Source organism: Canis lupus, chromosome 2, assembly GCF_003254725.2.
Source record: "Canis lupus dingo isolate Sandy chromosome 2, ASM325472v2, whole genome shotgun sequence".
Taxonomy (NCBI): Eukaryota; Metazoa; Chordata; class Mammalia; order Carnivora; family Canidae; genus Canis; species Canis lupus.
The window spans coordinates 34,840,954-34,851,546 of NC_064244.1; the positions used below are offsets into that span (position 1 = coordinate 34,840,954).

The window sequence follows — 10,593 nt, forward strand, 5'->3', positions numbered from 1 at the left end:
TCTTGGTGGAAGTATTTTTGTTTCACTACTCATTTTGCACATTTTCATCATAAAGTGTAATAAAAAAGATACCTCTCCATATTCAGTACTAGGATACCTTATTTGCTTGCTTTTTGTCTTGTAGTATTTTTCAAAAATTCACTTTGTGACAAAATAAAAGTTACCACATTGAAAATTACTGATTTTTAAGTAATTCTCCTTTGTTGTTGTTATGGGGAAGGAGCTTTATATTGCTGTGGGCCTAGATTTGGCTTTTTCGTTTTCTTTAATATCATGTTTGCTAGTTTAAATTTATATTATCTTATATTGTTCATGACTTAACTAGAATAGTAATTCATGGTATCATTCTGAATAGAATAACTCTCCATCAGAAGAGTACAGATAAAAACTTCTTAACTGAATTGAACATTCAAACTGTTAAAGAAATGAATTGGGTTCACTTTTCCATTGATTTGTGAGCATAAGTACAAAAAATCCTTAATATTTTGTGGCCTCTCTCTGATAACCACAAAGAAGGAATGGGTCTGTATCTGTAAGTTTATAGATTCCTCATGGTGTTACAGATTATATCTCCAATATACAAGTAGATAGCTTAATGGAAGATTATAGGTAGAGATTTTCATAGCTATAATGTGTGAATATGGAGCTAGTGTGCCTTACATTTTTGCAATTTCTCTCATAAATTTAGATATTTAGACTAGATAGTATAATAAAATGGAATTTGACATTGTGAAATGGGTGCAACAAATTCCAATTCCCTATGAATCTTTTTCTTTCCTTCATGAATTTTTAAAAAAGATTTTATTTATTTATTCATGAGAGACAGAGAGAGAGAGAGAGAGAGGCAGAAACACAGACAGAGGGAGAAGCAGGCTCCATGCAGGGAGCCCGACATGGGACTGGATCCCGGATCTCCAGGATCACACCCTGGGCTGAAGGCAGTGAGTGCTTCAGCCACCCGGGCTGCCCTCCTTCGTGAAATTTTTTACTGGTTTTATCTTGTGTTGCAATAGATATTTACTGGTTGTGAGAATTTCACATAAATAGATATTTAAACAAAGTCTTGGGCCCTCTTAATCCTTCAGACTCATAAGAAGTAAGTCTTATGCTTTTATTCATTAATAAGAATAGATAAGAACAGGAGCACCTGCCTGAGTGGCTTAGTCTGTTGGGCATGGGACTCTTGATTTCAGCTCAGATCATGATCTTGGGGTCCTGGGATCAAGCCTCATGTCAGGCTCCTTGGTTAGCAGAGATTGAGGATTAAGGATTCTCTCCCTCTCCCCTTGCCTCTCCTCCTTCTCCTTCTACCCTTCCCTGAGCGTCCACATACTCTCTCTGTCTCGCTCTAAAATAAATAAATCTTAAAAAATAGATGATAATAATAGAATATGCTATTTAAATAATTCAGGAGTAGACTTGTAGACTACAAGATAGAATAAAATCCGGGGCCAAATCCTTTTATATAAGAGAACTTGGTTGTGATAGAGAAGGTGTCAAAATCACTGGGCTTAGGGGCAAGATATATATATCATTTAGCAAATATTATTGGGAAAATTGGCTCACTATATAAAGAAAATCCTCATCTCATGCCATATAAAAATAAACTTTCTATGGATCTAAGAGGTGAAGTATTTTAATTGAGAAAATGTAATAAACCTAGGTAAAAATAGCTTTATAACCTTACTATCAGACCAAATTTCTTTTTTAAAAAAGATTTTATTTATTTATTCATGAGAGACATAGAGAGAGGCAGAGACATAGGCAGAGGTAGAAGCAGACTCCTCGTGGGGAGCCCAATGTAGGACTCAATCCCAGGACCCTGGGATCATGACCTGCTGAAGGCAGACACTCAACCACTGAGCCAGCCAGGTGCCCTGAGATTGAATTTTTTAAACAAGGTTTTAAAAATACAAACAATAAAGATATAAAATTGACAAATATCATTACTTCAAAACTAGAAGATAGCATACATAGGCAAGCTAAAAGGCAAGGAAAAGCTACTTGCGGCAGTTTAACTGAGGAAGATTAATATTCAGATGATTCAAGTAACTGTTGCAGATTAACACAAATTAAAAAGAGCCAGTACATTTTTTAAAGGGAAAAAGGGAAAGGAAATTCAAAGAAGGAAAAACAAAGTCTATAAAGAACATGAAATGATGCTTGACCTCATTAGTTGGTGAAAAATATACTAAAATAAGACACCTAGTTTATATCCATAGCATTAGTAAAGATGAGGAATTTACATAATGTCAAGTGGAACAATAGGAAATCACATGTATAGCCCGCTTTGAGAGATTTTTAATAGTATTTGGTGAAATTTAGAGTGAACATAACCGTGATTCAGCAGTTCCACTTTGGAGTAGCTAAGCCAGAAAATTCTTTTTTTTTTAAATTGAAGTATAGTTGACACACAACATTATATTAGTTTCAGATGTATAAGCCAAAAAATTTCCTTCATAGCTTCACAAATGATATGCCTAAGAATGTTCATCTTGGGAGAGCAAAGAACAGGAGTCAATCCTACATATTCATCAATAAAGAAACTTATAAATGTGGAAAATGTTTATGAAAATATATTACAGAATATTATCAAAAGGAGCAAACTAGGTGTATATACAGCCACATGGATAAATCCCAAATGTTTTATTTTTTAAATTTATTTTATGATAGTCACAGAGAGAGAGAGAGAGGCAGAGACACAAGCAGGCTCCATGCACTGGGAACCCAATGTGGGATTCGATCCCGGGTCTCCAGGATCAAGCCCTGGGCCAATGGCAGGCGCTAAACTGCTGCGCCACCCAGGGATCCCCCCAATACCAAATGTTTTAAAAGGAAGGAAGATACTGGGATTTCTGGTACAGTGCTGTATATATCCATATAATACATAATATCTTATAATTGTACAAATATATAAATAAGCATATTAGAAGGAGAGAAGAAGGAACAGGTGTAGGCAGGAAGATATGTTTATTTACAGGAGAATAAAGAATGCAGAGAAGTGGGAGCTATACTAATCTCAATTACAGAAATTGTCTCTTCTGAGAGAGATTGTTTAAATTGATTGCAGCATTATTGGGTTGATTTAGTATTGATCAAGTAGGTAAAAAATGCACATTATTTCTCTATCTTCTTGAGGTCAATTGCCTATATTTCAGAAAGCAAGAGTTTACTTATAATTGTGAGACAAGTCTCATTGAGACTTACTTTTAGTAAGGATGGTATAGATTATGTAGACCAATGCTTCCACTGAAAACAATTAGCTAATAAGACAGTAATATGTTATCTGGCTACAATTAATGTCTAAGAGGAACCGAGAGAGATAAATGAGCTTAACATCTAACTTTTCCCTGGTTTATTTGGAATCCTGGGAAGTGTGAACTTCTATTTTGATGGTTTATATAATAAGGGAGAAAATCAAAGCATAACAAAGTAAAGGTCATAGAAGACCCTTGCATTAATAAATACGTATCCCTAAGAACTACACCTTTAAGGTGAAAATAAGGTGGAAATGGATGAGCCCTTGTGTAGAATTTCAGCTTTGAATTAGATTTTTTTAGCACTGAACTTGATTTAACATGGTTGTTGACAAAGTAGTGCTTCCAGATCCTGATGGAACTAAATGCAGACCTTCTATAAAAGAAAGTTCATCCTAAGGCTTAAAATATTTATATAAATAAGTAACTAGAACACAAAGATAACTGCATACACAAGGGAACATGACACCATGAGTGAGAGCCAGCAGGAAAAAAAAAGAGAATACAGAAATATACTTCCAACATTTTAATTACCAAACATAATCTAATAATATGCTAAACATTTTAATTGAAATGCAAATTATGCTTAAAGATGAATAGAGAATAAGAAATTTGATAGATTATTAAAGAACCAAATAGCACTCCTAGAACTGAAAAATATAACCAAATTTTAAATTCAATCAAAATTGAATAAAAGGTTTAATAGGAAAGTAGATATACCCAAATAAATAATTTATGAAGTAAAAGGTCAGAATATAATTTATCTAGCATACAGCTCAGAGAGTTTAGAAGGTGAAAAATATGGAGGAGGTGGTTAGAAACATAGGACAGAGTAAGAAGTTTAAGATAGGATCAACAGCAATTATATGAAAAATATTGGAGTGTCACCTGGCTGACTGTCGGTGGAGCATGCAACTCTTAATCTCAGGGTCGTGAATTCAAGCTCCATGTTGGGTATGGAGCTTACTTAAAAAAATATATGTATATTTATTATTGTAGTAATTATAATATTATTATATAATAAATTATTAATATATTTAATATATATGAAAATATTCTGAGATTATTAATATAATCTCGGGGAGATTAATATAATATAATCTGAGATTAATAATATATACTTAAAAATTCTGAGATTTTTCCAGAAATGATTAAAATGTCAACATACAGGTTCAAGAGACTCAAATAAACCTAACAGGATAAAAAAAAAGCTAACCATGCTTGGAAACATCATTGTGTAGTTTCAGAAAGAAAAAGACAAAGAGAAATCTTTTTTAAAAAATGAAAAGGCATAGGAAAAGACATGTAATCTTTAAACACATGGCAGTTAGACAGCTATGTTCCATGCTGACAATTTCTCAACAGTAGCACTGGAAATTAAAAGTAAAATATCTTCAATATGATAAAAGAAATTAGAAAATCTTCCTGTTTAGTCTTTGCACATACAAGTCATCAAATTAGAAAATCAAATGAGACATATAAGTTTGGCTTTAAACAAGAGCATAGGAGAGAAGTGGTATAAAGACATTTGGTTTTTTAAATATAACTTCTTATAGTTTTACTCTGTCCATCCCTTGCCACAATTCCAAGTCCTGAGTTTGACCTATCTCTGTTTCTAGCCTTCTTAATTCCTGGTCTTAGTCACCTAAGATCGTGGCTACTTTTACTTTAGTCTTAGTCATATAAGACCATGGACACTTTCTAGAGATGGTAGTCTCTGAAATCACAAAATCAAGCATAGTCCTCTTTTTAAAAAAGATTTTATTTATTCATTCATTCATTCATGAGAGCACAGAGAGAGACAGAGGGAGAAGTAGGCTCCATGCAAGGAGCCCAACTTGGGACTCGATCCCGGGTTTCCAGGATCACACCCTAGGCTGAAGGCAGACCTAAACTGCTGAGCCAGCCAGGCTGCCCAAGCATACTCTTCTTAATCTACAACTTACCTCTTTCTTGAAGGGCTTCAACCACCATTTATACCAATAAATTCCAAATTTGTCTCTGCAACTCAAACCTCTTTTCTCAACTTAATTTACACAATGGGAGATCATTTATATAACTATATGGGATGCTCTATGGACAATTCAAATTCAACATGTTTTAAATTTAAGTGGTCCCTTTCTCAAAATGAAACATCCTCTCCAACTCTATACCTGTTCCTCTCTTCTTTTCCTGTTTTCTCTATCGGTTAATAGCACCAACACTCACTCAGTTCCCTAAGCCTGAAAAAAGGGTACATTTCTTTTCACTTCTTCTTATCTCACTCTCTCCATGTCATCTGTCACCACCACCCGTATCTTTATCATTTTATTACAAGCTTATTACTGTATTTCTAGTTGAGATCAGTAGCATCTTTTCCATTTAAAAGCCTTTAATAATCTTGCGTTTCCATTAGTGTTGAGTCCAAATGCCTTGGCAGGATTTACAAACTTATTTGCTTATCTCCCCAATATCAGTTCTTACTTCTTTCCTCTTGCTGTGTGGCTCAGCCATATTTATCCTCTTTCAGTTCTTGCAAAACACTTCTCTCATCTCAGATTTGCAGTCATGTTTTGGGATTATCTGGAAATTTTTACCCACCACCGAATTTTTGTTCCAGAAAAGTCTTTTCTGTACTTCCAAATTCTTGTTACATGACCTTTATCTATGCTCTTAGAATAGCATAAACTTTTGCTATCATGGTATTCATTATGTTCCTTTTTTTAAGTTTTAATTTATTTTTATTTATAGGGGGAGGGGCAGAGTGAAAGAGAAGGAGGGAATCTTAAACAAGCTCCACACAGCTCAGCACAGAGCAGACTCAGGGCTGGATCTCATGACCCTGAGATCAGGTCCTGAGCTGAAATCAAGAGTTGGATGCTTAAACAGCTGAGCCATCCAGGCACCCCTCATTATGTTCTATTTTTAAATGTGCAATCACTTTTCTGCCTCCATCTTTCAGGACAGAAACTGCTTACCACTCTATTCCTCCTAACACTTAGTACCATTCCTATAGCACAGAGCACATGGTCAATAAATATTTGCTAGATAAAGTAATGAGTGAATGAATAAAATATTTATGATTATGCCTCTGGAAGGCCTAGGTCTGCAAAATAGATTTCTTTTCCACAGCTAAACTGGGATCTAGTTTGTTAAATTTTTTAATGTCAGAAACGGACATATCTTGCTTTATTCATTACTATTGAGCACTTACTTTCTACTTCTGCCAGGTAAGTCTCCTATGAAGTGTCTCTAAGTAAATTATACCATTTACCCAGCCTGAAATGTCCAGTCACCCCAAAACAACTGTATTTATATATGTATTTATATATTAGGTTCAGTTAGAAATTCATGACCTTATTATGATTATTGACTTTTCTAGGAGTATTTGCTGATAGCTAGAGAAGACAACCTCTGTTTCTCCTTTCCAATTTTCCTGGTAACATTTTGCTCACAAATTCAATTACATGAAAGAATCCTCTTAACCTTTTTTAGTTGTTTTACATATTGTCTTCAAAGAGAGAGCATAGAAATTAGGGCTGTATCTTAAATATGATTTTTATATTCACTACAGCACTAACAGATTGTGGTTTGTTGTGTTAAAGACTGAATAATAATAGCGTCACATATCATAAAGAATGCAACTCAGAAAATAAGAATATAAGAGAAAGTGTAATTTAATCAACAAACACAAAATGAATTAATATTTTGCCTCAAACTTATCTGACTTATTTAAAACCTGAGAAGCTTCGGAATCGCATGGTGGCGCTGCAGGATAAGATGGGGACTTTTTTGTACCATCCAATGCTCTGGTCTCCATTAATCAGTGGAACTGAGAGCATAGGAGAAGCAGGAAGGGAGAAAGAGGCTTTCAGGAGAAAGCCAGGGAGCCAACAACACCCTTGTGACAGGATTACAAGTCTATAGATTCCCAGTGGTCCAGGCGGATAGATGAGAGGAGCAATTTAGGAGCTGTTTGCGACTGAGTTGAAACATTTCTGCAGAAACACGTTTGGCTAAGGAGCCATGGAGCCAGGAGAGAAGCATTCTCAGCAGATAAGGCAAGTACTGCTTTTCTTTGTTTTCCTCGGAGGGTCTTTGGTGTGCTCAGAGCCCTGGCGCTACTCTGTGGCAGAGGAATTGGAGATTGGATCCTTTATAGCCAATGTAGTGAAAGACAGCGGTTTGAGTGTGGAAGACTTGGTTGCACGGGGGGTGAGAGTCATCTTTGACGACTATAAACCATATTTACAGTTGGATCAGCAGAGTGGCAACTTGCTCTTAAATGAGCAACTGGATCGGGAGGCACTTTGCCATCTCACAGAGCCGTGTATATTGCATTTCCAGGTATTATTGGAAAATCCTTTACAATTTTTTCGGGCTGAACTTTGGGTTAAAGACATAAATGATCATATTCCTACATTCCTAGACAAACACATACTTCTGAAAATCTCAGAAAGTACTGCTCCAGGAACCTCATTCCAAATGGACAGTGCTCAGGACTTGGATGTAGGAAAGAATGGTGTCCAAAACTACACATTAAGTCCCAATCCTTATTTCCGCCTTAAAGTACAAGACAGTGATGATGGCAGAAAATACCCAGAGCTGTTACTGGACCAATCTCTGGATCGAGAAAAGGAGCCTGAGCTTAAATTAAAGCTAACAGCCTTGGATGGTGGGTCTCCACCCAGGTCTGGAACTACACTGGTTCATATTTTGGTTTTAGATATCAATGACAATGCTCCAGAGTTTGAAAGGCCTGTCTATGAGGTTCAGGTGCCAGAAAACAGCCCTGTGGACTCCTTGGTCGTCAGGGTGTCTGCTACAGATTTGGATGCCGGAATATATGGAGAACTATCTTACTCATTTTCCCATGTCTCTACAGACATACGGAAAACATTTGAAATCCATCCAATTTCTGGCGAAATCCATTTAAAAGCCCTTCTGGATTTTGAGTTAATTCAGTCATATACAATAAATATTCAGGCCACTGATGGGGGTAGTCTTTCTGGAAAATCAGCAATCTTAGTTCAGGTTGTGGATGTGAATGACAACCCACCAGAAATACTCATGACATCTCTTACCAGCCCCATTCCTGAAAATTCGTCCCCTGAAATGGTGGTAGCGGTTTTTAGCTTACGAGACCAAGATGCTGGAAACAACGGGAGGATGGTATGCTCCATTCAGGATGACCTTCCCTTTCTCTTGAGGCCTACCTTCAAGAATTTCTATACCTTGGTAACAAATGGGGCGCTGGACAGAGAGAGCCAGGCGGAGTACAACATCACGATCACCGTCAGTGACCTGGGGACCCCCAGGCTGAAGACCCAGCACAACATCACCGTGACGGTCTCCGACGTCAACGACAACGCCCCCGCCTTCAGCCAGACCACCTACACCCTGCGCGTCCGCGAGAACAACAGCCCCGCCCTGCACATCGGCACCGTGAGCGCCACCGACAGAGACGCGGGCGCCAACGCCCAGGTCACCTACTCGCTGCTGCCGCCCCGGGACCCGCACCTGCCGCTCGCCTCGCTGGTGTCCATCAACGCGGACAACGGGCAGCTGTTCGCGCTCAGGTCCCTGGACTACGAGGCGCTGCAGGCCTTCGAGGTCCGCGTGGGCGCGGCCGACCGCGGCTCGCCCGCGCTGAGCAGCCAGGCGCTGGTGCGCGTGCTGGTGCTGGACGACAACGACAACGCGCCCTTCGTGCTGTACCCGCTGCAGAACGGCTCTGCGCCCTGCACCGAGCTGGTGCCGCGGGCGGCCGAGGCGGGCTACCTGGTGACCAAGGTGGTGGCGGTGGACGGCGACTCGGGCCAGAACGCCTGGCTGTCGTTCCAGCTGCTCAAGGCCACGGAGCCCGGGCTGTTCGGCGTGTGGGCGCACAACGGCGAGGTGCGCACGGCCCGGCTGCTGAGCGAGCGCGACGCCGTCAGGCACAGGCTGCTGGTGCTGGTCAAGGACAATGGCGAGCCGCCGCTGTCGGCCAGCGTCACGCTGCACGTGCTGCTGGTGGACGGCTTCTCGCAGCCCTACCTGCCGCTGCCGGACGTGGCGGCGGCCGAGGCCCGGGCCGACCCGCTCACCGTCTACCTGGTCATCGCCTTGGCGTCCGTGTCGTCGCTCTTCCTGTGCTCGGCGCTGGCGTTCGTGGCGGTGCGGCTGTGCAGGAGGAGCGGGGCGGCGTCGGGGGGTGGCTGCGCGGTGCCCGAGGGCCACTTTCCGGGCCACCTGGTGGACGTCAGCGGCGCGGGGACCCTGTCCCAGAGCTACCAGTACGAGGTGTGTCTGACGGGAGGCTCAGGGACCAGCGAGTTCAAGTTTCTTAAACCTGCTTTCCCCAACCTTCCTCCCCAGGAATGTAAAATGGAAGAAAGCCACACTTTTAAGAATAGCATTGAGTTCATTTAGGGATTTGATTATTGTGCAGAGCTTTTAGAATCAATGCTGTTTCTTTGTAAAATGCATTCATTGTAATGTAAAATTCTTTGTTTTGGGTAACTTCCTTTTACCTGAGAGTCTTCAGTTTGCTTTTTTTTAAGATTTTATTTATTCATGAGACATAGGGAGAGAGGCAGAAACACAGGTGGAGGGAGAAACAGGTTCCTTATAGGGAGCCTGATGTGGAACTGGATCCCAGGATCATGACCTGAACCTAAGGCAGACGTTCAACCACTGAGCCACCCAGGTGCCCAGTTTTCAGAAGTTTTAATAAAATGTTTTCTGCCCTTTTAATATTAACTGCAACCTCAAATCATTTACTCAAATATACAGCATTTTCCCTTCAAGCTTAATGGCACACTGGGCTCAATCATATTCTTTGGGTGTTCTGAGCTCTAGGTCCTCTCAATGAAACAGTTTCTATATGTTTGATAGAGGAAAATGCCTGGTATAAATAAAAACCACGCATGGTTTCTAAAGATACTGTCTTAGTTAGATTTTTTAAAAAAGCATAATCAATCTTGCCATTCTACTTTTCTGACATATTTCAGAGTAATTTTTCTGCATTTAGGTATTTTTCTTTGAAAATATTTTGAGAACTGTATATATGGCTGGTAGATGTTGTGTTAAAATAAATTCTAATCTTGTTTGGGTTAAGATATATATCCAACCACACTTCTTATCTGAGAACTTCCTCAGACTTCTCAAGGGAAATAATCACTGCTGAGATGTTTATTATACTTTTCTTTACCTCTCTTGGCCATTTTTGATTGACCTAAGTAATAGATTCCTGATTAAAGTAGGAATCGTCACATTCTCCAAGTTCCTAAATTTGTAATAATGATGTAGTTCATCTGTTTTTTTTCTTGATTGCTTGTAACTAGGAAATAAATATTAAGTATGGGCTAAGGTA

The 10,593-nt window shown here is 39.4% G+C and overlaps 1 protein-coding gene across 1 annotated transcript; it reads left to right on the forward strand.

Annotated features, from left to right (window-relative positions):
* The first annotated feature begins 7,059 nt into the window (after nucleotides 1-7,059).
* Nucleotides 7,060-10,593, forward strand: LOC112658872 (protocadherin beta-18-like). Its single transcript, XM_025445131.3, has one exon. It carries the CDS (start codon nucleotides 7,263-7,265, stop codon nucleotides 9,648-9,650), a length of 2,388 nt encoding a protein of 795 aa, XP_025300916.1. The 5' UTR covers nucleotides 7,060-7,262; the 3' UTR covers nucleotides 9,651-10,593.